At 40.5% G+C, this 27,745-nt stretch overlaps 5 protein-coding genes across 6 annotated transcripts; 2 read left to right on the top strand and 3 right to left on the bottom strand.

The window, feature by feature from the left end:
• Positions 1-305: 305 nt before the first annotated feature.
• On the bottom strand, positions 306-2,038 carry zp3f.2 (zona pellucida glycoprotein 3f, tandem duplicate 2). Its single transcript, XM_085929990.1, has 9 exons — positions 1,883-2,038; positions 1,636-1,820; positions 1,464-1,567; positions 1,307-1,398; positions 1,048-1,228; positions 894-987; positions 733-821; positions 560-651; positions 306-462 (listed from the first exon to the last, which is right to left on the bottom strand). Exons 1-9 carry the CDS (start codon positions 1,941-1,943, stop codon positions 383-385), a joined length of 978 nt encoding a protein of 325 aa, XP_085786116.1. The 5' UTR covers positions 1,944-2,038; the 3' UTR covers positions 306-382.
• A 557-nt stretch (positions 2,039-2,595) lies between these two features.
• nedd8l (NEDD8 ubiquitin like modifier, like) lies at positions 2,596-3,717 on the top strand. Its single transcript, XM_085929864.1, has 4 exons — positions 2,596-2,764; positions 3,198-3,245; positions 3,324-3,406; positions 3,485-3,717. Exons 1-4 carry the CDS (start codon positions 2,747-2,749, stop codon positions 3,600-3,602), a joined length of 267 nt encoding a protein of 88 aa, XP_085785990.1. The 5' UTR covers positions 2,596-2,746; the 3' UTR covers positions 3,603-3,717.
• A 1,160-nt stretch (positions 3,718-4,877) lies between these two features.
• ap1g2 (adaptor related protein complex 1 subunit gamma 2) lies at positions 4,878-13,620 on the bottom strand. Its single transcript, XM_085929863.1, has 22 exons — positions 13,394-13,620; positions 12,779-12,981; positions 12,236-12,360; positions 11,906-12,047; positions 11,556-11,652; positions 11,396-11,472; positions 11,034-11,129; positions 10,834-10,914; positions 10,635-10,733; positions 10,474-10,529; positions 9,569-9,682; positions 9,323-9,463; positions 9,008-9,062; positions 8,653-8,775; positions 8,404-8,493; positions 8,186-8,313; positions 7,913-8,017; positions 7,687-7,834; positions 6,432-6,594; positions 6,192-6,343; positions 5,929-6,027; positions 4,878-5,817 (listed from the first exon to the last, which is right to left on the bottom strand). Exons 2-22 carry the CDS (start codon positions 12,977-12,979, stop codon positions 5,722-5,724), a joined length of 2,388 nt encoding a protein of 795 aa, XP_085785989.1. The 5' UTR covers positions 12,980-12,981; positions 13,394-13,620; the 3' UTR covers positions 4,878-5,721.
• A 315-nt stretch (positions 13,621-13,935) lies between these two features.
• On the bottom strand, positions 13,936-18,450 carry prmt5 (protein arginine methyltransferase 5). 2 transcript variants are annotated; one of them, XM_085930875.1, is made up of 16 exons: positions 18,296-18,450; positions 17,990-18,108; positions 17,653-17,738; positions 17,393-17,527; positions 17,188-17,300; positions 17,026-17,075; positions 16,786-16,949; positions 16,460-16,621; positions 16,114-16,191; positions 15,978-16,036; positions 15,683-15,805; positions 15,409-15,584; positions 14,893-15,096; positions 14,686-14,796; positions 14,546-14,610; positions 13,936-14,462 (listed from the first exon to the last, which is right to left on the bottom strand). In XM_085930875.1, the coding sequence occupies exons 1-16, from the start codon at positions 18,391-18,393 to the stop codon at positions 14,310-14,312; spliced, it is 1,896 nt and encodes a 631-aa protein (XP_085787001.1). In that variant the 5' UTR covers positions 18,394-18,450; the 3' UTR covers positions 13,936-14,309. The 2 variants fall into 2 exon arrangements, with proteins under 2 accessions (XP_085787001.1, XP_085787002.1); XM_085930876.1 differs by having other exon boundaries at positions 18,210-18,328.
• A 1,634-nt stretch (positions 18,451-20,084) lies between these two features.
• Positions 20,085-23,877, top strand: psmb5 (proteasome 20S subunit beta 5). The gene is made up of 3 exons (XM_085930589.1): positions 20,085-20,357; positions 20,986-21,292; positions 23,471-23,877. Exons 1-3 carry the CDS (start codon positions 20,133-20,135, stop codon positions 23,752-23,754), a joined length of 816 nt encoding a protein of 271 aa, XP_085786715.1. The 5' UTR covers positions 20,085-20,132; the 3' UTR covers positions 23,755-23,877.
• The last annotated feature ends 3,868 nt before the right edge of the window (positions 23,878-27,745 follow it).

A 27,745-nucleotide genomic window follows, 5' to 3' on the forward strand; every position in this document is an offset into this window, starting at 1 on the left:
GTCTGGAATGCATCTAGGTTTGTAATATGAAGTCCACATTTCAAGCTCAATGCATTTGAAATCAATTTACCTTCATAAAACCATCACTATGGCATTTGTGTTGGAACATTAACAGAACTACTAGATAGGCTATTTGTCAACATAACCTTTATTTTGCTACAGTTATTTGTACTTTCTTGTAGTCTGTATTCATTGAAGTCAATTTGGACTATAATAAATTTTGGTTTGGGCTCATTCCCTTCCAACTCTAGACAGCCCACCAAAAAAAAAAAAAAAAACAGGCCAAGAAAGTTAGTACACTGCAATTCATTGAAACAGTCACATTGTGTCCAAAAGTATTTTATTCTCTGGATCCAAATCAGAAAAAAAGGCCTCCATCTTTTTATGTGGTCAGACTTCTCTCCGACCTATCCACAATGATCAACGGTCCCAACACTGAAAGTTGAGTCAGCCCATGGGATTCTAAGGAGAGAGGTTCAAATATATTCAAGTCATGTGGCAGCTCAAATCAAAGTTGTTCCCGCCCCACCAAAAAAAAGAAAAAGAAAAAAGAAAATACTTCGTTCAGCTCTTCTTCTGGGTCGGGTTCTGCAGATCTGATCACAGCAGCTACACAGGCTGTTCTGGGATGGGTCGTCGAGTAATTCCCATCTAAGAACAAAGATAAAGTACAAATGATTGCACAGGAAGATTAAAAAAATAAAATAAAAGGAAGCTCAGTGCAACACTTGCCCTTCATTCTGCTTGGAATGTTGACAGGCTTTCTTGCTTTCATTAAGGACTTCAGGATCCCACGCAACAAGTTTACAGTGAATGTACAGCTATAGGGAAAAATAAAATTAAAAGAATAAATAAAATCATTCTGTTTCCAAATTGATCATTTTCTTTCTCACCTTTCCAATACCCAACATTGATGACTGCAGGGAAAGAACAAGTGCAGATGAATGGTATCGAGGTACAAACGCAGAGTTGCTCTCGATAAGACATCTGGCGAACGTAAATGGTTACAAATCCGGTTTTTAAACTGAAGATGTAAATGAGACCTACCCTTTGTTGACAATGATGGGATGAACCTGCTGATGTGGCTCCAGCTTTGCAGCGGGGGTTGCGACACATTCCTCCATGAAGAGACGCAACGGTTGATGGGCTCTCTGCTCCACAGCCGCCCAGATTGGTATGACCGAGCCCAGCGAGATTACATTCGATTTTGCTATGCCTGTCATTTGTTCTGTATGAAGAATGCCAGTACTGAGTTGGGTTTATATATATATTTTTTTATGGCAGTGAGCAAAAAAAAATAAATTACCATTGAGGAGTGCCATATGGAAGATGAGGCCACCATGCCCTACAGAAATACTGGAACCTGGGTTTAGGAATGCAGGAATCCACCCTTGTGGCCTAAATACATATTGGGATGTTTTAAATGAGCTCAGGTAAACAATGGATATCAAAATACACCGCACCTTTTCTGGACACATTCAAAGAAATACTCATATAGTGGTGGCTCTGACTTTGCTCCAGGTTTGTAGAGCATCATATTTTGATAGATCACATGTTTCCCCTTTATCTGTGGAAGACAAACTGGTCATCAAAACGCTTCTAGAGGATTCCGATGGACAAATTTGCTACTCTTACCTTTTTTTTAAATTTACATTCTCTGAATTTGTAGTCAAAATTTAGTAGCCATTCTCCCGTTGGCAAAGTAGTCACACCTGACCGTATGCAGTTTCCAAGGAAAAGATGAGTCGAGTATGGCACTAGCTCCTCAGGGATGATCCATGTGATGTTTACGGAGTCTGTCTTACATTCTATATTGATATCTGTTAAGAAAGGAGTCTCACGTGAAAAACCTGTACAGCATTAAAGGATGTGTGTGCAATACCTTCATTTTCAGCTGTTGCAAAAACAGCCACTAGTGTCACACCTAAGAGCTGGAGAAACATGGCTGAATAAGCCAAGGCACTTGCCAAGTGGTATTATATACACACTTCCTGTCTCATTATACCGATGAAAAACATCTGTGCAGGAGTAGGAACGATTTTTTTGGACCGTCCACACTTTAAGATGTTTGCTCAGTGGCCCACATCTTATTTTTTTATTTGTAATAAGAGGTTGTGTGTGAAAATATGTAAATATATTATTATTACTACAAAATTTAATTAGCACCAATAATTTGATTTGACATAAAATACTCATTTTTTTGTCTTCTCATATATCTTATTTGTGAATATAATATACACAAAATGATAAAACATGAAATATTTAAAAAAATATTTTTGGGGAAAAACCGTCAAAGTTAATGCAACAAACATTAGAGGACTCTCGACATGTAAAGACTAATTTACATTGTTAAATTATTATTGTTACTATTTCTTTATATTTCCCCCCAAATTTACTATTTATCCCCCCCCTCCCTTTTTTTCTTTTTAATCCTGCAAAAAACTCTATACAGTACAGTTTTTTAAATTTGGACTAAGCTGATTTCCATCCACTTTTGCTATATTTGAGTAGTAAACGGTTACAAAAATATTAACTCAACACTAGGTAACGTAATATTAAAAACAAGGCTGCAAAGCGGAACCAAGGACAAATATTTTACGCAAACGTCACTTCCTGAACCTTTAGCATGTAACACAGGAAGTAATCCTGAATCATTCCGGCGACCAGTTAGAACTACTCATAATACAAAATCGCTTTATTCATTACATGTTAAAATAATTTAAAATTGTCATATTCCTCCTTCAAAATGCTGATCAAAGTGAAGGTAAGGCGTTTGTCATTTTGAGTAAAACAAGAAAGTGTGCACTTTGCATGGATCTTTCCAAATTAAACGACCGTTTCATTTTGTAGCTATATTGTGTAGCTTGCACTTTTGCCGCCGTATTTATTATTAACAATACGTTTGAGTGGCGTCATTTTATATGGGTGAAGTCACTTGCAATTGACACCTTATATGTTGTTGTTACGTAGTAATCTTTATGCTCTACGTTGGAGAATTTACACCTGAAAAGTAAAACTTCCAATTGTGTTTGAGACCCCAGTTCTGCTGACATGGGGTTAAATTAAGAATGCGGATCTCGATAGCAATTACAATAATAGATAACAGAATATCTAGCACGCAAACTCAAAAATGTTGGTTGAGTTTGTGCTCCATAATATGGATCATACCAGACCTTAAGATTTGATTTCTGTTTCAGACTCTGACTGGAAAAGAAATAGAAATCGATATTGAGCCCACAGATAAGGTAAAGACATTTCAAATCTTGTCCTCTTGAATAACACTCAAGATAGACACTTATCAGATATCTTGTTTGGCTTTCTAGGTGGAGCGAATTAAAGAAAGGGTGGAAGAAAAAGAAGGCATACCCCCTCAACAACAAAGGCTCATCTACAGTGGGAAACAAATGTGAGCTCTTTCACAGTGAGAATCTTTTTTCCCCTTCAACTGTAATCATCATGCATGTTTTGTCCTCTGATTTTTCAGGAACGATGAAAAGACGGCAGCAGACTACAAAATCCAGGGAGGCTCGGTGCTCCATCTGGTGTTGGCGCTAAGAGGGGGGGAAGCCTTTCACATGCTTGATGTACTACTCAGCTCATAATGAATGGCGCTTAACGCAATGCCAGCTGTGTGCCAACGCTCTCGGTGTCCCAACATCATTAAACCATGTTACGATAACAACAAAAATCACCCCTCCCAGACAAAAAAAAAGAAAACGTGTTCCCCTTTGTGAATGTTTTTGTGACCCACAATGGCTTTCTGAATTTGCCCTGTTCGTACAGGAGAGTTTAACCCAGGGGTGGGCAAACCTTTTGATTTGCAGATGGATGTAGTGTTTTGTGTGAAGTAATATAAAGGTCATTGCATAAAAGGTTTTGACCTTTAGTAGGTAGTAAAGCATGGATATTCACAAAAAAAAAAGCTTTTTGAAAACAAATGCATTTATTAACAGCATTAAAAAATTATTTCACCCCAAAACATAAAAAAAACTAGTACTATCGCTGATTCTCATTAAATACGACACTGTTATTATGAATAACAGTTTACATCACTTCAGCACCTGCAGGTCAGATTTATGAAATATGTTTATCTTATGAGGCGAAATTACATCAAAAGGCAAACATTCTGACCAAATACATCGTCTTGAAAAATCAGTGAAAGAATACATCTAAAGAAAGTAATAAAGAAATCAAAACGATGACGGATATCTGAAAATGAAAGCAGAGAACTCAAAAACACCTGGTGACAGGTGAGGAAACAGTAAACACGTCCTTAAAGTCGGCCTTAAAAACTTTAAAAGTTAAGATTAGTCGAAAACAAGTGGTGTATCAAAAACTTGCCTCTGTACTTGACTTTTGATCCGCAGTTTGTCGCTGAGAACGATTTTCCCCGAGTCTTCAAATGAGCTGTCAACCTGTTCGATGTAGCCGCCCGTTCACGTGTTGACTGCTAGCACGGTTAGCAAAGTGACGGCTAATATTGTACTTGAATACTGCAACAGTTTCTTGGCATATCAGACAAATGCTAATAATGATAAATATTTTTTTAGCCCACTTTTTTTTTTTTTAAACATTCGGCTCTCAGTGTCTACCTATCTTTTCACTGGGCCACTCATTAATGAAAGAATTCCAGGGGAAGGTTTGCGGGTGGCTTTAGCGTATAACTGTCTGAAAGCTAAGCGCGCGAATTACAAGAACGCTAACGTCACAGCCCACACTCGAAAGTAAGCACTGATAGAAATAGAGCGCGGAACGCGCCGGGTTCGTACTACTGAGTACGTATACTATACGCACTTGTAAGTGTGCAGACAAGGTTTCCAGGAGTAAATGCGCGGGTATTGCAGGGATGACCAAAAACATTTTTAATAACACAATTTATTTAGGTTTGGCGAGCCGGATGTGGCCCGCGGGCCATAGTTTGCCCATGTCTGGTTTAACCAATGCTGTGGAAATAAATGCTCAAGTTTTGCACTTTACTCCAATGCACATTGCTCAAATTTGCATAGAACACACATTGCTGCTTAAGGTGCTGAAATCATCCCGTCATTTATTCGAAAATGAGTGTGAATCCATACATGAAATAGTGTTCTTAGATCTGGAACAGTTTAAGCATCCACAGTACACCACTGCAGACACTGAGGATTGCCAGTTTTTTTTTTTGAGGACTTCTGAACGTAAGCATATGTGGATTGGTCTCTAAAATAAAAATACTGAACAATTAATGCGATACAGACCTTAAAACTTAAGAGTGACTGTAAATAAACATGACTATTGTTCAAGAGGTTCTGCACGATTGATCAAGTAATGCTGATTGCAATGTAATTGAATGATTACTAACAATAATAAGAAACCTATAAAAGGCACAGGAGAAGATGGGAGCTATAAGTGTCTGACGATATGGTGACAGTTTATTAGTTGGCAATGTCCTTGATTTGGAAATACAAATGGAGTGCTACAAGACATTCAGTATCTCAAAGAAATAAAATAATCATATGATAGGTCAAATCAACTACAGTATTCAAAACCCTGAATATTATTTCAAGGCTGATGATGCTTTATAGCCTGTTGACCTTGAAAAACAAGATTTGATTACTTTTGTCTTGAATGCAATATCAAATAGATGACAAGGTAGACTTCTTTATCAAAGTTCAGCATCAGAGTAAACAACCAAATGGTGAATCTGAGGAATGGTAAAAATGGCTGTCTGGTGATAGGAGCCAATCAGGAAAGTCCAGGAAACGAATCAATTTGAACTGTGTCCTGAACGGAAGATCCTTGGCTTGAGTAAGATATCCGTATCCTCATTTTAAGATTGACCTGGGGGAAGTGGTTGAGATGACACTTGAATGACGCATTTCCTCTGAGGTTGAGCTCGAGAAATTTTCCTTACAATGGAAAAGATGGAAAAATGGGTAGCAAGTGTCTCACCTTGTTTGGATTGTTGAGAAGTACCAACTGGGTCACATGAGCCAAGCCTCTTGCAGGAAGCGTGTCTCCGCTGGGGGCCTTCATGTGTAAGTTGACACTCTGAAACCACAGACGTGGATACGTAACACACGTTCATGTCATTCTACAACCTGAAATTAGTCATCTCTGGTTTTCACAAATTCCAACTATAGTACACAGCTTTGCTTTCAACATAGTTGTCTCTACTAGTAGTTCCCAACTGTGCTCAGTTCCTGGCTCCAAACCTTTGGCACAGCCGCTTGCAGAGCGAAGCTTGTGATGTCCGAGTCAGATGAATTGCAACCTTTCAGGGTTACCGTCACGGCGGAGTCGGACTGTTTCTCACAGCTGAGTGTCAGAGTCACACCGTTCTTCTCGTACACTGTCACCGCAGGGGCTATAAAACATAAGCAACCTCATAACGTCATACAAATTACGCAAACGAAACACGCCCCCCCCCCCCCCCTCGGGTGTAGCACTCGAACCTGATGCCAAGGGGGTGGGCTCAAAGCCGCCCAACAGATCCAAAAGGTCTCCTCCAATAGGATTGGCTGTGGTTATGGACTGGATGGGTACGGTGTCACCCTGAGCTGGACCCGCCTGAACGGATTCCTCTGAGTCCCCGAGCAGGTTCAAAAGATCACATACCTTAACAAAACACAGGAGGAAAGAAGAAGTCCATGCATCCATTATTCATTCCAAAGCCATGAGATTATAAAGTAGTGAGAGTTGACTGACTATTTGAACTGGTTGGTTCTCACAAAGTGTAGTCTAATTGCGTGCTCAAATGCTGACTCACTTTCCTTTACTATCAATCACCGGATTTCGCTGCTTACGATATTGCAGAAATCTCGAAGAGATAAAATAAACAAGTTGATGGGAATTTGTGCTGTTGCTTGCGTGTGAATGTGTTTTCAGTGGTGAAAAACAGCCGTCACAACTACTTCCTATTTTGAAAACACTTCCATGGAATTAAGAGCTCTTCACAGCCATAAAATGCATTGGGTTAAAAAACAAAAAACAAAAAAAAAAACAGTTGTTACAATAAACTAGCAGAATGTCAATGTAACACAATATGCTTTAATTGCGCAACACTGTCATAAAAACAAAAACAAGTGAGGTTGTTTAGCTTATTGTTTCCACAAGGTGGCACTCACGATCTACTAGGGTAAATTACTGTATGCTTCTGGCGGAATGGCAAGTTGAACTGCAAGTTCAATTAGTTTGCTGCAAAACACGATGTTAACATCTTTTAAATCGCCTACTAAGTTTTTTTTCGTACTGCAGGAAGGCTTGATTTAAAGCATGTATCATTTTGACCTGGTTTATTTTTAGGCTCTGATGTCATACTTCAAGGCCACACTTCCTGAGAACCACCCAACTTCAGTTCCTTTAAGGATATGCAAATGAAAACACAGCACGATACAAAACAATGTCACTCGTGTTGCCGGACGAAATTCACAAGTTCTGACTCACTAAGTGATCTCATGCCAGACAGAACATTACATAGAAACCGGTTAGCTGAGTTTCATTCCCATTATTTTAGTATAACACACAACAATGAAATGATTGGTTAGGGAGAGATGGTTTATGTAAATAAGCATGATCTACATTGTACAGTAGAGCTAAATAAATAAACAAACACAAGCTCACAACTAGTACAGACGACTCCCGCTTTTCAGATGCACTTGGATTTTTTCCAAACGAGAAGTGCATTGAAATCGGCCATCGGAATATCACCTGGTTAGCAGGTAGTTGTGGCAGTAAGGTCTCTCTCTGCTTCACCTTGTCCACCTCTAACTCTTTGATGACGCCCCCCATCGAGTCCCCATTGGTATGACCCGGTGAGTTCCTGTCAATCACAGGCATTCTCTCCAGCACTGCTGCTCTGTGGACACATAGTGAAAAGCTCAACATTTTTAAGAAAATAAACTTCTTCTCTTCCAAGATGAAAATCCACACTAACCTCATGTGGTCATATTTTTTGAAGAGCGCGTTATATTCCACTGCCCTCTGCTGGAGCTCCACATCTATGCAGCTGCCGTAAATGCTTACAATGCTTTTTATTCGACTAAAATAAAAATGGAAATGGAGTTATCAGCTTTTCCCCCCCAGTTGAAATAAAAATATTTCAATCAGCAATGTAACTCTAGATTGAGTTACCAATGACCCTTAAGCAATAGAAAATATAAACAGTGAGTTGTGTTTATGTTGTTGGGACAAGAAAAGTGTGTCTTACTCGACATTGTCAATGATGCGGGTGCTCAGTTTCATGGTGGCAGTGAGAGCAAAGCCCCTTGTCGTTGGGGTGGACATGTGAGATTGGAGAACTGTTTCCAAGGCTTCCAGCACACTGTCTGCAGTCACCTAATTAGAATTGACAATGGTGAATAAAAAAAAATAAAAAAACAGTTTTCCCATAAAAAAGCAAATTATGAAACAGTGTGGGTTATTGACCTCAACAGGCTCCATCTCCTGACATTCTCCTCTGAGTAGCAGATCTCCATACTCTCCAATGCACCAGCAGGCCACCTGAACCAGTGGTTGCTATACAGTAATAAAAAGTAATTTATACACAATTGTGTTTGGATAAAAGGGTGTAATGTCTATATTTAAAAAATATATACTGTAAAGGCATCAAAAATAAATTTATAATAATAAAACGTAAACAATACAATAAAACGAGGACAACCTGCATTCACGCACCTGAGAAATGTCACCTAGCAGCGCTCGGTAAAGTTTGTGGACGGTGTAACAGTGAAGCTCAGAAGCGTTGGTGATGAGCAGGATCAGGTTGGGAACGGTTTCATCTCTCACATCACCTCCAGCCTAGCAGTGTAGGAATGGATAACAAACAGGAGCGTATTAACACACACTTTTATACACACAGCTGCTAATGCAATAAATCTCAACATCCCTTTCCGTCGCATAAACGACCTTGATGTTCAAAAAACATTTGGAAGAACAAACACTTTTTATTTTTATTTGACTTCAAACGCTTCATTTACGCCACGCGGAACAAATGAAAATTGTTTCATACAATGTGTGACGTTGTGTTTACCGTGGTGAGGACATGCAGGATGGTGTCAATGTGCCAGCGCTGGGAAGGTGCGTACCTGACAGACACACACAGTGGTGCTTTAGAGCAGATCAGAAACACACACACACACAAGTGTGGCGATAGTGTCATACGGCCGGGGAAGCAAATACAGTAATGCCTTTGAGAGTAGAAACAATCACACAGTGAAAATGTCTGCCACACAATGGGAGTAAACCGATCCCTGCTTTTGGGCAAAGAGAGTGCGAATGTATCATGGCATTGTGAACATTTCCATGCCTACGACTATACCAAAGAGCATGTGCATGATTTGCTCACCTCTCTGCAGCATAGAATATACCGCTGGTAGTTTCAGCTCTGAGTTCAGGTGGGCAGGAGGAGAGGAACATGAGCAGCTCTTTCATCATGGAGCGGATGTTGCTGGCGGATGCCAATGCTAAGGAGAGGTCTAATGCACGGCTGAATAAATGGACAGTACTGGATATTAGCTCATGTTTGAAACTGGTTCATTTCAAGAAAAAAAAAAAAAAAAGTGTGGAAATATAGGTGAAGGTGGAATGTTACCGTTTGACAGAAGCATCTGGGTCCTTCAAGCAGTCTACAATGGTTCCCCTGTGACGTTGTACGGCAATGTTGTCTGTCCCAACAATCTTTTGCAGGGAGGTCATGGCAATGTATCTGGACAAACACAATAACGACAAATTCTGCAAAATAGGAAGAGCAAACTGAAAAACTGCAATTAATTACTTTGCAAGACATTTTTATTTACCTATTCCACTGTTGCATTTTAGTTTATTACCTCGAAAAAGGTCATATTGGATCAACTTAATACTTTGTGTAGCCAAATGCATAACGGGTTAAACTGGTTGAGAATATTATTGAACAAAAGATGTTTTTAGCACAACCCTAACAATTTTTTAAATGTAATAAATATATAATAATGAATAATATAATAAAATGAAAAAAAATAATAATAAAAACTATAATAATGAATAACAATTACTAAATAAAATGACATTCATCTAGTGAATGATTTATCTGTCATTCTGATAAAACAATGTTGATGTATTATCACCACAGTTGTCACAAAACAAAACAAAAAAAAAAACCTGTCCCATCATGGTCCCAAAGTGATTAAGCCTCCTGCAGGTAAAAACCAGACGACCCTGTAAAGTGACCTCATGTCCCTTAAAGATAAGCGCTGGGAAAAATATTACTATAACAAAGCCCAGAGGAACAATTGATGAGCCTTCACTCTGCCTAGCAGATAGAAAGTGACCTTCTAGTGTGGCTCCAGAGATAATGTACCACGGCAAGGCAGTGAGATAGCTCAGACCGATGACAACCTGTCAAGAAGTTGCCAGTGGCCTTGAGGAACGAAAATGTACAGGGAAAGAAGCTGAGGATGGGGGAAGAGATGGAACGAAGGAATAGAAATTGGGGGTCGAATGCCGTTAAGATGCACTGACCGAATGTTCCTGTCGTTATTCAGGAGGAAGCGACCCAGGATGTTCACAGCCAGGATCTGTGGAATTGTGCATTTATGAATCCATCTTACTCAATATAACAGTAACTACTAATTATTGTGAATGAGGCATGCATGCCCCCATTTAAAAAAGTGTCTTCTCACCCTGAGGCCACTTTCGGACTTGATGTCCAGCACCGTGAGAACCGTCTCATACAGCACAGCATTTCCCACAGTCTTAGTGCTATCTGTATTGGTAGCTACCTGTACAGTGACACAGAAAAATCATCCATTAGCTGACCCGTTGTAAACAATTCAATCAAACAAGCTAGCATGGTCCATGCATTGTCAGCATAAGTGTAACCTGAGCTAGGAGATCATTCATGGTGTCGCTTGCTGTCTCATTGTTGTGCCCGAGGATTCTCAGCAGTCTCAAAATGCGGACCTGTGAATGGAAGGCATTCGTTTTATTTATCAGCAAGGTTATTCTTTATGCATTTAATATCTCTTCAGTGTGTGGTATTTTAGTTGTTATTTTCAGCAGTATTAAGAGTGAAGACAAACCTGTAGGAAAGGATCACTGATCCCTGCCACGTCATGTTCTGGAGAGTAACCGGATGTTACCAAGCTTTTCATAATGCGAACCAGATCTGGGACCGTCTGCAATACACACAGACGCTGTCTAAGTAAATATGGTAGTCAAGAGGAGAATTTAGAGTAGGCACACTGCCTGAAGATGTTTTTAGAACATTTCACAATGTAAATGGAAATACAGAGTACTGCAGGCCAGTGGACAAAAACTGTTGTAGGATGATCTTATGAATGCTTAACGGGTTTTTGGGAATACATTCAACGAACTTGCTTTGTCATATCAGCCCAAGACGTGCGTGTGAATTTGTGTGAGTGTGCATGTGTGATGTTCGTACCTTTCTGAAGCGCTCCAGTGTATCTGGACTACACTCACACAGCACTGTGATGAGCACTACAGCACCATGGAGCACACCTTCAGACAAACAGAGCCAAAACCTTGAACACAAAACAATTGAGTAAATGTTTGTCTCAAACAGATGTCAAAAGTAAACTGACCGTGGTGCTTCTCTGACAGGAGAGAGCGAACTGTTCGGGCAAAGAGCTCCCCGAGATCTGGAACCTTTCGAACAATGTGGATGGCACACAGTGCAGCCTGGGTAAAACAGTAGAAGAGCATCAGAAACAAGATACCAAGAATTGTGATCAAGTGTTTGTTTATTCCAAAGCCCAACTACCGGTATAGAAATTTTATTGATTCCCTAAGGTGAATGTCATCAAGTTCTCCACAATAAAGAGCACATTTGTCATCTGTTTCACATCAAGCATATTACAAGAGAGCAGAAACAAGCTCAGCATCATCGATGTTTCTTTGAACTGCTGTATGGAATTAACAAGAGGATCTTTACCTTCTTTTTAATGTAAGAATTGGAGGCTCGAAGCAGCCTCTCAATTTCCGGGGCAAGATCTTTGCACATCTCAGCTGAGCCAATACAGGCGAGAGTGCATAGAGCCAGAGACTGCACATACTGGCTATTATGAGAAAGGTCACTGAAAAGCAAGAAGCACAAAAGGTTTATGTCACCAGTCAGACATGTAGTATATGCACAATTTAATGCAAAAATAGCCATCAGTTTTGACATATCATAATTGCAGCTATTGAAATTAAACTCAGTCAACCGCGCAGTTATTTTTTAATTCCACAAAGGGCTATATGTGATTGGAATGGGCTTTCTTACTTTTTTATGGAATTGGTAATGAGCAAACTGGCATCCTGCTTCTCATCCAGCAGCATCATGGCTCCAAGGTATCCTACACGCTTTTCACTGTAGCGAGGGCTGGCTATCATCCGAACACACTCCATCTAACAGGAAGAATAACAACTTTAGCTCTAAAACAGCCAAGCAAGAACCAGGGCGGACTTGTTGGTCCACTTGGTCGGTCTTCCATTATAGCCTTTGATTGCCCTATTGTGTGGAGGGGTAATTTGTGGTTGCTGGTGTGTCTGCAGCATGAGCCACATTCAGAGAAGTATATAATAGATGGGCCTGCCAATCGCGTCTTCTGGCTAAAGCTGCCCATTGGGTTTAGCCATAAGACACGATCGGCAGCGTGTTATTTAGATTTTTTATTTTGCTGAAAACACTGTTTTCAGCGCGTGCTTCACGCTAGGCTCTATGTATGGGATGAATAATGTTCTCAAAGAATGAACCGCGACACCACGGTTAATTGACTCAAATGCACCATCTGCCTCATCAAAGTCAAATCCCAAATCCTCTCACCTGACCAAAGTGTGCAGGATAGCCAAGCATGTGGACATAGAGAAGCTTGGCCAGGTTGTGAGATCGACCATCGTTGTCAGATTGTCTGAATTGTGCCCGGATGACAGCGCATTCCCTCTGGATGACACCCCGCTCTTCGCACTGGGTCCTGGCTGACCTAATGGCCCGGATCATCTCCTGCAGTGGAATCGATGGAGACATGGCTGTGGTGTGTGTGTGTGTGTGTGTGTGTGTGTGTGTGTGTGTGTGTGTAGTGTGCGTGTGAGAGAGAGTGAGAGAGAGAGAGAGAGAGAGAGAGAGAGAGAGAGAGAGAGAGAGAGAGAGAGAGCAAAAGAAAAAAAGTTACAATACAGTAAAATGGAGTAAATTTACTTCCAAATCTGAAACGTTCAATTTATTAGTCCATAACAACGTTTTTGTTTTTAAACAGAACTCGTTTTTAGTGCTCAACACATAGTGAATGGACGTAATACAAGTGTATTCACTAACGAATCATTACGTCACTTTTGAATGTCAGGAAAGAGACGTTGACATTTTAACAAACAAAAAAAAGTTATTCTAATACTACAAATACCAGCAAGACAGGTCACTCAGGTAGTGTAGCCGGTGGCTAACCTTGAGATAGCGCCGAGCTAACCGTGGGAGATGGTGTCAAGCTAGAAATCTATAATAATTAGCATGGCAGGAGACTTGCGTGAAAGGCTGTTGTTGAAATTATAACGAATAATACGTAGATTTAACGACTAAAGACCATTAACAAAACAAATAGACTAGTAGACTCCCTTCCTCGACACCTTTGGCGCTGTCTTCGTGAATGGCCATCAAAGAATATCAGTGGCGAGTCATTTCCGTGCTTGACCTTTCAAAATAAACGTCCTTTTTAAATAAAAACCGCATGGTTCTTTGTTTGATTGATTTACAAGTCTGTTCCCAAATATGTGAAATACTAATTAAATACACAAAACAACACAGTTTGTAGAGTAGTAACATGATCAAAACCACGTTATATATTAAGTAACCTGTTATTTTGAAAATAATGTTCTCGGATTAACATCGACTACCGCAACTCCAGTTTACCTCATGACTTCCGCAATTCCTACTCTCCCACAAGTGATAAATGAGTGGAAAAAAATATTCACATGCATTCAAAAACCAAGTTAAAAAAAAAAGAACATATCAGCGTCTTTATTGACATGATTTAAACATACAAATACAAAACAATGGGGTATTTTAGCATGTAATCTCAGTGCCACAGGAGTCCGTCCCTATATTTGTCAATTGAACAGACATGTTTATTTTAATGGAATTTCTTCAATAAGGCATAGTTTGTGCAAGATTTAATGTTTGTGATGCTTCTTTGCTGTACACAAAACCAAAACAAGAACACTGAATGTGTGTGTGTATTTTTTTTTTTTAACATTGTGTTAGGATAACCTGACCTAGTATAACTGACAATGAGGCACACACATTTCCACAACTGTTACAAAAAGAAAATACGAGTAGGAACGTGAGGACGACATTGTTGTCATGTTTACAATCCGATTGTATAGGAGCGTCCGGCAGGGTTGTGAATTGCAGAGCACGCCGGCTCGGTCACAGCCCATTCATACCACACTTTCTTGCCATTGTTGCAGCGCCAGAATCTCACCGTGACGACATCGCCACGTGAAATAGAGATGGGTTGCTGATGAAGGAAGCGCAGGAATTTAGATTTTTTTATCATCATGTCGATGTGTTTTCATGCTTTGAGCTGACCGAGGTACTTACTTTGAGGGGGAAGAGAATGGGGAACCACGAAAACATTCCAGGCGAATGTGTATCAGGTTTAATGCCTATTGAGCACAGACAAAGGTTTGTATTATAACTTGACTATAACAGAGTGATTTTACTTTTTGAAGCATACTTACTTAGTGTAACATCTTTGTAAAGTGTGGTCTCAAAGTACCCAGCAAAGCCATGGAGGACAGAGTTACAACCCACTGAGAATTTGAGGCACTGGTAACGGTTATTGTTCATATCTAAAGGAGGGGGGGGCAACAAAGTCAGTTCCTTATTATTATTTTTTTTTTAGCATGAATCAGTGTAAAATTAATTTGTGTTTTTTTTTTCTCTACCTTTTGTGGGGTGTCTGAAGGTGAAGCATGCTTTGGGTTCAGCCAGCTGGTGGAAGTTGTGGAGACGTACTACATATGGCATTTCGAAGTGGGACTCGGGATCCTTGTCGCGTTCCCTGCAGCCTCGGACTTCGTTATACAGCTTGGAGGAGGACAGTGGTGCAAGGAAGGAGGTGTAGGAGCACGGAATGCTCACGCCATCATCTGGCATAATGAGACACGAGAAGAAGAAATAGAAGCTGACTTCAAATGCAACAACAGTGAAGAAAAGAAAGCGACAGCTATTTTCTCTCGCTGGACAAATGCTTAGGTATACCTGCACCATCAAATATCATTCAGTGCAAAAGCTTCATCTAAAAAAAAATATCTGCCAAGAAATAAATACATTGTAAATGCACTGTGAAATGTAGTATTTAGCAATTTCACTCTGGTGGTGCAGTACACCATTCTAAGAAGTGTCATCACATTTTGGTTATTCTTTTTCATTCTAGGACAGAGATGACTGCAAGGAAGCACCTTTGAGAAAGTGCTGCGCTCCATCCAAGCACTCTGGGGAAAGTTCATTATCGCCAAATGATCCAAGCAGTTCGCTGACAATGATGTCAGCTTTCTCAGGCGAGGTCCAGTCTCTCATGTCAGATGACACCACAGTCACCTGATCTCCCCACTCCTCAAAGCGCCAGTTTTCCAGTCTATGGAAGCAATTCATGCGTCAGGACAAAATATTTTAGCGTTCAATATCTTTGAGAGTAAAGTCGGGCATGAGTATATCCTTGTGGAGACCACTCACGTGATGACGGCGTTGGGATTCTTTTCAACAGCATAAACTTTCAACTTGCGGTCTGCTTGCTTGGCAGCACGCAGAGATGCATTGACCAGGGGACCCCTGCCTGCCCCCAACACCATCAACACTCTGTGGAAAGGAGTTACAACTAATTAACCCCAATTTTTACATTTGCCATGACAAGCGAGTTTCTCTTTGGTAGAGAATACTCATTGATTTAAAGTCAGCAGTCCGTGAGCAGAAAACAATTCCATCTTAACTCCTTTTTATTTATCACGTCTGCTTTGGTGACGCTACTCACTGAACATTGGTGTCTTTCTGATCCTCCGGGACTCGATCGAGAAGGCATTTATACACAGCCTGAGGACAAGTGATATTTAGATGAGATACGTTAAAACAAACAAAAACAATGTCATGACAACACTTGTGGGTCTTACCTGTTGGTACTGTGAATATTTAATGGGATCCTTCTCAAAAACTTCATATGTCTGTGACTCCAGGTTATCCATGAGAGGCTAAATGAAATAGGATGAAGATGTGGAAAAGTTTATACAAGACGGTTTTTAAATAAAGCACCACTGGAAGCAAAATAATTATCCCCATGACTCACATTCATGAAAATATACACTTTTAGCGGTGGTCAAATGTGATACTGACATCACATGGTGATGATTTTCAAAATGTCTTATAACATCAGGAATAGGCCCTAAATTTAAAACCAAAAACTAAAGTATTTTTATTACATAAAAAGGATTTTATAATGTGTATGGAAGATTTCTGTACCTGTAGGGGAGACTGGAGGTAGTCTTCATAACCTTTAGCAAAGAGCTCATAGGAATTGGGAGCTGGGCGGTTCTGACTGAGGTATTCCAGGTACTGCAGGTATGAGCGAAAGTCCTTGTCAGTGTGACGACTTGCACCAGTAAAGATGAATTGTGCCTCCAACTGTGAAAAGAAGACATTTTAATTATTACCGTGACATTGGATAAATCTGTAAATTCAATTGCAGAGGTCTAAATGAAATCATAATCTTTTTTTTTTTTTTTTTTAATACAGCCACTCTGTTTAGAAATACCCCTTGATATAGTAATCAAGTAACTTTTTCCTACCTTGAAAAGTCGGACAATTATTCTCTGGTGTGCTTTGGATAAAACAGGAAATCCCTTCTTGTTGGTTAGGAAGATGCTGGTGGGAAGTATGGCTGCTTTGATTGGTTCCCCAAGCCACTTATCAATCGCAGTTTCTGAAGGCATGTCTGCTCCCACTTCAATGGCTTCATAACAAAACAGGAAATGTTGATTGTTTTACTGAAACGGAATTGACTGGAACTAGTGGCATCTTGTTCTTACCAAGAAAAATCCTCTTGTTGTAATCACAAAGTGTCCTAAATGAGTGCCACCTACAAGCAAAAAAATTTATATACAAATAAAAAAATAATACAAAAAATAAAAGTAAGAAAACATTCAAAGACTAAGCAGCAGATTGATGGCACTTTGTCTCTTTGGACTAACCAGTTCCAGGTCTTCTCATCTGTAGTTGTCTCATCAATACAGGTGACTGGCTCATTCTGAATCAGGTCCTCCCGCATGTCTTGAGGTGCCATCAGTGGAACTCGAATCCAGAACTAATCACATAAAGTTCACAGCCGATGTTACGAGATTCATTTAGTAACTCTTGCCGCCATGCTCTCAACTCTTATCCCTAAAGCAGTCTTACATTTGTGGTGTGGTGTCCAGATTGAATATGATTAAGCAGCAGACGAGCAAGATTTGCTTTATGAGGTCCATTTAGAAACATCATGAAGACTGGCAGACCCAAGTAGGCTGAGAAATGCAATTCCTGTGCCAGCCCCTGGAAAGATGGAAATGGAAGGCGTAAGAAGAAAGTGGCAAAGACCCAAAAAGAGGAAAATGGGAAGAGATGAATGAAAGGACTGTTTCCAGGATCAACATCTGTGACTGTTCATTCTAACTCACAGCTTCTGAGTTTCTGCGCAGTATCTCCACTTCACAATCTGCGTCAATCCATGGGGACTGCTTCCCAACGATCAGAGTGTTCCAATCTAAAATATATACATACAATAATCAAAAATAAACAAGGAAATTCTGGTTTGAATATCTTGCCTTCATTTACGCAGTTAATGCAAGGGGTCTTGAAAGTCACACCTGTAAAATGTTTTCATACAGTACACCTTGAATTTTTTTTTCAAAGTAATATTAATATATGGGCATTATCTATGCCTTATTCTTTTTGCATAAATGTGCACATTTACGCTCTAAACCGTGGCCAACTTTTACGCGAATGTGTTCTAACCTCTTCCACATAGCAGCAGGTCAGACCGCGTCTGTGGACCAGGTCGAGATTTAGCGGGTTCCAACTCAAATTCCCTCCTGAGCCTCGGGTGGAAGAGGGGCATGCATACGAAGTCAAACCTGAGGAGCAAAGGCAAACAAATGCAAATTATTAAACATACACATTATGTTTGGCTAGAAAGTGCACAACACTGGGGATGGGGCACGTGCTTGTGTCTCACCGGCTAGCTTAGCATCAATCGTTGGCATTTACGCATTAATTTCCGCATCCCCCTCCACGCTCAACAATAAGCAGTACTCTTCTTACCCGAGTTTGGCGACCGCAGTTAATGTTTCGTCAACTTCTGGCACGCAATTCAAATCTCTCCCGCAGGACACTCTGCTTCCCGTACTGACGGACGCCATGACTTGGCATGCAAGGTACGAACGAGGACCACAATCTCGTTGGTCCCGGTTGGGAGGAAAATGACTCCATTTTGGCTCTACAGGCGACGCGATGTGTAGGACAGCCGAGGGAAGGAGGAGTCAAAATGGCGTCGGACGTATGCCAGTTTCACTTCTCGCGCAATATCGCGGCATAAAATGTAGAAGTACAGTTATGTACTTGTGTATTAAAACAAAAAACTGTCGAAGATGTTCAAATGTAATTGAAAAACAAATGTAAAATCAAATAATTACAACAACTGGAAAAAATGCATCTTACCTATCTATTTGTTTTGCATATTTGCTTTTAGGCTGATATTAGACAGTGTTGTCACCACAATGATACTTGGAGCTGACAACCAAAAAATTTGTGCTGACAAAATTATCACAAGTCTTATTTCCTTACTCCCTGATCATGTTACTAGCAACCACCTTAGTTTCGACGTGTTGTCATGTCTCATTAAGCATTAGCAAACAGAAAGTGATGAAGGTAAATGTGAAAAGGTTTGCAGAAACAGGCTTCACTCCATATCATTTTCATTTCAAGCATGATCAAATTACTTGTCTACTAAGACATATTGTACGAATATTTTCTGCAAGCTGTCATATTTGGAAAAGCTATAAAAGAGTCGAGACTAAGTTTGTTTGTTGAGTTGCAAAAGGACAGCGAGATGAGTTGACCTAGATAACAGATGACAGCATCTCCCTGAACAAAGGAGAATGGGATTTGTGAGTTTATGAGTTTCCAATTTTCCTGGATTCAATTATATCGTGTTTTTTCCCATTTTTGAACAAGGAATACAAGTATTTCTACTTTGCTTTTAGCTTTGGAAGATCTGTGTGAAGCTTCAAGGACACTACTATGAATCACAAGTGGTTCACTCTAACTTTGAAGGATATGATCAGATCTTTTTGAATTGATCAACTGTTCCGACCTTGAATAGATACTAAATCAACCGGAATGGAAATGGAAATCTGTTGAATTTTTAAATGCCAGTGCTGACCTCAAATTATCTCCAGTAACTGTCTTTACATCTTTCCATTCTTTGACAGTTCACAGACCCTTTCCATTAACAACCTTGGGATTGATCTCTCAAGGTGGGACGTGCTACAAGGTTGGATTATACATATAATGATATTTTGGTATTAAATAATGGAATAACTGTGACCTATGAGTTTTGGAATAATTTGAATAATGCAACCGGGTGTGCTGTTGAGCTCAGCAATGACCCACTCTGTCCTTTAATCTGTACCAGTGAGAAATTTCAGAAATGTATGTAAATATGTCGATATTTCCGGTGGCACATAACGGTTTAATACTACTACTACTACTACTACTACTACTACTACTACTATTAATAATAATAATAATAATAATGTAATGAATATTTAGTTATCTTTATAAATTAAGGGTTAGGTTCAGCACATAATTATTTTCTGGAACGACATGGCTAAAATCTGTATTGTGCAAACTTTAAAATGTCTAACTTAAAAATAAAACATGAAAATATCTTGAAAACCTGGTGTGCTGGAAAAAAAAAAAACTAACCCGAACCCTAACCCTAAGGACGCAAAGCTGAGTAAAATTGACTATTAACCATTCCGCATAGTTTGTTCATCCGTACATCCGCAACTACAGGGGGCGCTGAGTTCATTCTGTTACAAAATGTGTAAATACGAAACCACGGAAGTTGCTTGCTCATGATCGGACAGTTTCAAAGATGGCGCTCGCTAGTGTGTTGAACAGTGATTGTGCTGGTTTTTCTTTTGGCAGCCGTCAAACGGCTGCTTTCGATTGTGGACCCGGACTGAGTGGTCTTGGGCTCGAAACGACATCGGGAGACAACATTCGGTTTGCCATCAAAAATCCATTGTGTGCTCCGGACGAGCATGACGTCGAGAGGAGAATAGAATTTCTCCATGGGACCACTACCTTAGCGTTCAAAGTAAGTAATCGACCCCAATACTTGGATTAGAATTCTTTAAAATAAACAGGAGACAACAATATCTATTAAAAAAAAACATGTCTTTTTTTTGGTTGCATGGTATTCGCACATTTGATGAATCAGACTGACCTATAGAGCTGATGCTACATCTCACGTAGCATGTTAGCATGCTTACATACATACAAGCAAGCAACCACCCATCGTTAATGTCCATGAGTGTTGCACAAATGATTAAATAATATATGTATAATACACATTGCAATCGATGGGCCAAGTACGGTGACTATAAAATAAAAATAAGGTTCAATAATGTGAAAATAAATTATTATTAGCGGGCGTATTTTCACTTGATAACATGACAACGTTCTAATCACAACACAATAATCATACTACATTGGTTAGCTGGTTAGTGGCATCTAGTTCAAGCAGTAAACTTTTTGTTATGAAGTTGTATTATGAAGATAATGTTGGAGCTATATTTATACAAAAATGTTTTTGGAATGTTCAAACTAGTTTAACCTCATTAAAACGCATCTTTAAAAATGTTTTCTTGGTGCCCGCTTTGACTATAGCCTTCTCAAATCTTTATCGTAGTTAGATGATAATCCCTCTGGTGTTGTCATTTCAGTTCCAGCATGGTGTCATCGTGGCAGTGGATTCTCGGGCCACAGCGGGCAGTTACATCGCTTCGCAATCGGTCAAAAAGGTGATTGAGATTAATCCCTATCTGCTCGGCACCATGGCTGGAGGAGCAGCAGATTGTAGTTTCTGGGAGCGTATGTTGGCACGCCAGTGCCGCGTCTACGAGCTCCGCAACAAAGAGCGCATCTCGGTGGCTGCGGCGTCCAAGTTACTTGCCAACATGGTGTACCAATACAAGGGCATGGGACTCAGCATGGCAACCATGGTCTGTGGCTGGGACAAGAGAGGCCCAGGTAAGTACATCAGTCTTCAGGTCTTTTTAAAAAATAAAATAAAAAATTGATCCAAAGGTTGTGTTTATAACAGTAATATGATTTTTACACTTGTTATGCACGTCTTTTAGAAAAACAAGTCATTCAAATAGAAAATGCCAATATAATTTCCAGAAATGGACACTAGATGGCACTGCAAGCTCTGTTCTTTTCTTTCAAGCATTTAACGCTTAAAAGTGGTAAACGCTGCCACTTTTGATGGCGGAGTGAGGCTGTACATCACTGAAGGTGCACATAACGAGTCTGCTATAGTGACACAATGATGGCAAATCGATGCAGCCTGCTCTGCCGGCCAGTGAGAGAGCCAGGATGGACGTTGAATCCTGGCCGTATACAAGTGCTTGCGCATAAGGCTTGAACAACGAGCGAGATCGATGTAGGCTTTGTTTTGAAACCAGAGGTGTCTGTGTGCACAATTACTGCTCGTTTGTTTATTTGGATGTTTGCCATCCCCAGCTAAATGATGTGATTTAAAATCCCAGGCATTCAAATGAGAAAATAATGATCCTTGTATTTGTTCAATTTTCATAGGAGCTTTTCAGTGTCAATGATTGAAGGGGTCAGGTAAATGGCATGTCAATTAAATTACCCATAATCGAGTTGGAAGCTCAGTATATAAACTGCACTCCAAAATGGTAGGGTACTATAAACTTTCCAGTTACAATTTCTCGGTGGAAAGAAACCAGCAATGTTCAAAACTCGCTGCTCACACACACACTGCTAGACACCAAATCATGCAGCCAGCTATACAATCTGCGTAAATAGTCTCCTCCTCACCAGGTTGCCTAATCCGAATGGAAGGTTCGTCTCATCTGCCAGTGAAGCACACATCTACCGCAGGACACTTTTAATGCGGCTTCCGAGTCGAAACATAAATGCATCCGTGTGTATTGCATTTACCATGATGAAGACCACAGGAGCGATTGGAAGGGAATGAATGTAGGAAGTTATTTTTTTTTTTTCGCCACTCCAATTCTATTTGTAGGCCTGCCTCCACATCCTCTGTGTGGTGCTCAGCACAAGAGGCTGCCATTCTAACTGTCCGCCTGCACCATTGTTTGGAATAAGTCCTTAACAGTTTTCAATTGGAACAGGCAGGTGTCAAAGTGGCAATTTTACCCCATGCATAGGCTGTGGATGCTCATCAAAGCAAGCTAACGACAGGCTGAGGAAGCTGCAATTTGTCATCTGAAATGAATGGGATGCTTTTTTTTCCCCTCCCCTTAGAAAAGTAAGTGGCCCTCCATAGCGCTAACAGTCTGTCACTAGTTTAGCTGTGAATGTGCAATCTGGGGGTGTTGTGTTACAAGTGTTTCTTTTTTTTTCTTTTAAGCGGTAACAGCTAATATTTGGTAGAATCAAAATCTCACACATTTTTTATTTTTTCTTTACTTTGGAAAGTGTCATGAAAGACATGCCTCTTTTATAAACTCTTCTTCCCATCTGCAATTTTATGGGTGAGCTGGCATTTGGTGAGAGTAACTATATTACGAAGGGATTAATCCTAACTAATACAAATAAATGCAATAATCTGTGAATGAATGGTTCAGATTGCTCAGTAATAGAGTGAGTGATTGAGAGATAAACTAGCTAAAGCTCTCTCTGATTGGATGGAGAGCACCTATGAATGTCAATGTTGAACGTGCCACAGATTCATATGTGCTCTTTGCACTTTTCAGTACTGAAATGGATATTTGAAAAATAAAAACGATACAAGTCATACATCCACTGAGTGTGCTGGCAGTGTGTGTCCTCCCCAAAGGTTTTTAAGGTGCATCTCACTGTGTAGCTTGGGTTGCTGGTCGATAGTTCATTTTTGGCACTTTTGCCGGGATCAATAAGGCTCGAGCGGTGGCCCCTGGGCAAAAAAAACGATGTGGCCCCCGCGCATCGTCAGCAGGTTCCGTGGTCTGCTTCATTTTACATGAAGTAGATGCAGCTGTTCTATCCAGCAGCACACGTCTTCACTCGGAAAGGTTGCAGCTGCTCATATTCGTGCGCGCACATATAATTCCGCGTGGAAGCTGAACAATTTAACACTTGAGCTAGAACTGTCGATGCTTTATACTGTAAATATCCCCTTGCGGTGTTTCTTTTTTTTCTTTTGCATGGCTTTGACCAGTCCCACTTTCTCCTCAGGGCTCTACTACGTTGACTCAGAGGGAAGCAGAATTTGTGGTGACATATTCTCACTGGGGTCTGGCTCCATCTACGCCTACGGTGTGATGGACAGCGGATTTCGGCAAGATCTGACCGTGGAGGAAGCCTGCGATCTCGGACGCCGCGCTATCTACCAGGCTACATACCGCGACGCCTACAGCGGAGGGCAGGTCAACCTCTACCACGTCCATAGCGAAGGCTGGACCAGGGTCTCCCAGGATGATGTGCTTGAGCTGCATCAGAGATACAAAAATCAGGCATAATTTTGAAAGTTCAACGCTCAGGGTCGGGAACTGAGATGTCGGGAAACACATTTTTCTGTATCCAAAATTGAAGTTCTGAAATGTCTGTTTAGTTGATATTAATAATAAAAAAACATCCATTTACTGCGGACTCCTTTCTTTTTTTTTTATTATATTAAAACCATACCATTGTAAATGAGAAAATGTTCTCAATTGGCTTACCTGGTAAATCATTGAATTAAAAAAAAAATACAATGACTTACTAGCTCAAACTCTGTTCTATTATTTCTTTAATGCTAATACATAAATCAGATGAGGGACTGAAAAGGACTCAAACATTTTTTCTTATTGTGCAGGATACTATAATTGATGTTAAGAACTACACTTCTTATTTCATAAGTGAACTCTTAATGTTAACATAACTAGTTCTGTTTTCTGTTTCTAATCATCTGTGGACATTAGGCAAAGGAGGGACACCAGTCTTCTATGTCCTGACTTTATTTTCTGCATTCATCTGCAGAAATCTCACATCTAAATAGTGCCGTTTAATTGCATACCCACCACCCTTGGTAATTGTCCTCCCTCCATGATAATATTAATCTCCCCTACTCCTAATACACAAATACATATTTTAATTGGAAGGGAGATGTATACTTAAATTCCACACCCAACACACACTTGGAGTGAATACACAACAGCGTGCCAGCCTGCCAAGTTGTTTTACAATATAACGACCCGCGATGGCAGTGTGTGTGCCCCTTCAGTGGTTTTTATAGCTAGGAATAAACTGGGTGAGATAAATCCAAAACCAAACCTTATCAAAGCATGGTTAAAAACTAGTTTCACAGGTGAGTAGTTAGCAGATGGAATGAGAACAAGATTTCGATATATGGAAATGAGAGAAGCTCATCAGTGATTTGTAACTGGAATGACGGAAGCATCTGTTTAAAAAAAAAAAAAAAAAGTGAATATCATGGCAGCTTGTGACATTTTAATTCTGTGACTTCATCAAATCTAATATTGTCCAATTGGCTCACACGGAAAGAAACTTAAGACAAAAGTTGAACCCTACAATGATTGATGTATCCGCCATTGTTTATTCCCACTGATGCTTTACCCCAAAGGGAAAACGAATGAGAGCTCTATTTATCGTAGGTAATGACTCCCAACCGGCTGCCTCTTGTCCACCCCGAATATTCTCTGGGTGTCGTCTAATCAGCTCACCCTAATCCGTAAACGTATGCTGTTGTGACAAACAACAAAGGTGGCACAAACGTAATTACATTTGTGGTCTCTATGCATCCTCTTCTTCCCTGGCTCAAAAAAAGCCAGGCACAGCCATCTCCTCATTTGAGAGGTGCTGTTTTTCATCCCCTTGTGATGACAGCCTCTCTGTTGCCATTCCTGCCACGTGCCTGCCACTGCCGCCATCTCACGACTCGAGACTGTTCTTTTTTTTTTTTCCCCCCCAAGCTGGAAGGGTGCTGATTTGTTGCCCATTTTTTAGGATTTGATTAATTCAGTGACACAGAAGCAGACTGCTCTGCAAAGACTTAGCAGCCATTGACTTCTGTTCAGTTTCAGTGCACAGTGTTCTTCTCCTCCCGGCGAGTATTCCGAGGCGTTATTCCACACAAACCATCTCTGCTCTCCGTGATGATGATGATGATCATGAGGATGAGAACGATAGTCCATACGATTAATGCAGACTGTGACTCAAGAGGCCCGAGGCAGCTGGCTCTTTATCCCTTGTCATGACACCTGACTGTGTAAATGGTGCCTGTCGGTTTGTTTTATTGTCAAGCGGGGCTGGCCTTGCCTTCTGGGCAGCAAAGACGGGGTCAGGAAACGACAGGGCAGTAAGAGCAATGGTAACCGAGATGGTCACTCGACTTACTCCCGTGTTATTGCCGGCCATATTAGTTTTATATTGCGTTGCTACCTCTTCTATGGGGCAACTGAGTCCCTTGGAGGAAACTAAATTGAATTGTAGGCTCTGTTGTTTCATAGTACCAATGGGGCCTTTCCCCTTTCTTATTTTTGTGGCTTTGTTGTGGATATTTGAGAAGTAACATTTGTTCACTTGACAGTATCACTGGGTGTTGTGAATTAAGACAAAAGACTGGTGGACATAAATCACTATTTTATGGATGTAGTTTTGCTTCTGACAATGAAGAAGAGAAGGCGTCCATCCATCCATCCATCCATCCATCCATCCATCCATCCATCCATCCATCCATCCATCCATCCATCCATCCATCCATCCATCCATCCATCCATCCATCCATCCATCCCTCCCTCCCTCCCTCCCTCCCTCCCTCCCTCCCTCCATCCATCCATCCATCCATCCATCCATCCATCGCCCACTCCCCCTGTGGCCTGATTTTGCTTTGATCAATGTGACCCCCCCCCCCCAACTGAGCCAAAGGGTAAATGGAGCCATTAATTACCCACCCCAGAGCTCGTTACCCTGGCTCAGCCTTTTCAGCTTCCTGGTTCTTGACTGACTTTGTGGTTGTAATTCAGCCACGGACCCAGAGGGTGAGGGTAATAACAGAGGGTGCCCGTCCAAATGGATGATCGCCCACTGATAGATGATCCACTGGGCTGGACGTGACAGAAGTGATGTTAAGGGTGTCGAGAACGATCAAGAAATAAGTGACACGTCGTTTTGGTACTGGGATCATGTGTGAGATATAATTGATGACTTCCTTTTCTAGAACTGAGACAAATGCCACAAATGAATAATGTCTTCTTGGAAGTTTCACTTGTTTCAAATGTAAACACGAGTCCAGAGTTGTACTGCTATGGAAAATGACAAAACTAGCGCCGTAATGAGAGTGAATTGCTGATGAACTAAATCATGGCAATGGCAGTTTAATTAAATCCCGAGACTTTGCTAACTAATAACATTCCCCCATTAGAGACACCATGACTGATCAATATATTTTGCTGCTGCTGAATAGTGAAGATTTAGGTAAATTGCTGTTTGCTAATTACCCCTCTTTGTTTATCCTTCACTATAATTGTCTGCATCATAAAATTCTTGCTTGTTGCTTCAGTGTGTGCAGCAGACAAACACAGTTTATTATACAGCACCTGATGTTTTCATTGCACGGTGGTATAAATTTGCATGTTTGTGGCGAGCATTTTTTTTTTACCGTGATCATCCCTCTATTACTATATTTTCTTTAGACTATAAATCACACGGCCGGTCCTGTGACTTATATTCAGGTGCGACTTTTATATAACAAAATTGAAGCTCGGATTCGCTCTCAAAATTCCATTCCCTAAACGTGTGACAGTTGGATTTGACAACTTTCGCTTGTAACTAGGGAAAAAACATATATTTCCCGTATTATCTGATTCTGCGTACTTGATGTTCCCACCTTTCCTCTCTCTCCATTCCCTTCCCCATCAGCCCTCCTCACAAACTGTCTCCTTTCCTTTTCTGAGTTCAGGACCAATCTGCACTCATTACGCTGAAGGCCATATGATTGTCTTGAATGGTACACTCTCTCCCTGGCGCTTCTTCGCTCGGCTTCATTTCTTGCTCTTTTGAGCAATCTTGACACCTATTGCTCAACCCAATGACCTCTTGACACACATGCACGATCACACATCACACCACAGATCATTGGCTTTTCTATCAAGGCATATTTTCTTCAGCTGGAATCACAGGAGTTATAAAGACACGTTTACTCATTTATACTACGTGACTACATTTAATAAAGTGGAATCAAGTCTCACAAATCTTTTTTTCAGATCTGGGACACAATTGTTCTCTTTTCACGTTTGCACTATGCACTCTGAAATATGGCTTCCTTTTATTATTCATATTTTCAGAAAATACCTGCACTATGGATGAGTCGGCCTGCTACCACTGCATCAACTTCTGACATCAAATGTGTATCCTATCTTTTTTTTCATGCTTCACCATTAGGCTTAATACAATTTATTTTTCTTCACATGTTATCGTGATAGAACTATGTGGCCTGCCTAATCTTTTTGC

The sequence above is a fragment of the Syngnathus leptorhynchus genome, chromosome 14 (genome assembly GCF_054491065.1).
Source record: "Syngnathus leptorhynchus isolate UIUO chromosome 14, UIUO_Slep, whole genome shotgun sequence".
NCBI classification, from domain to species: Eukaryota; Metazoa; Chordata; class Actinopteri; order Syngnathiformes; family Syngnathidae; genus Syngnathus; species Syngnathus leptorhynchus.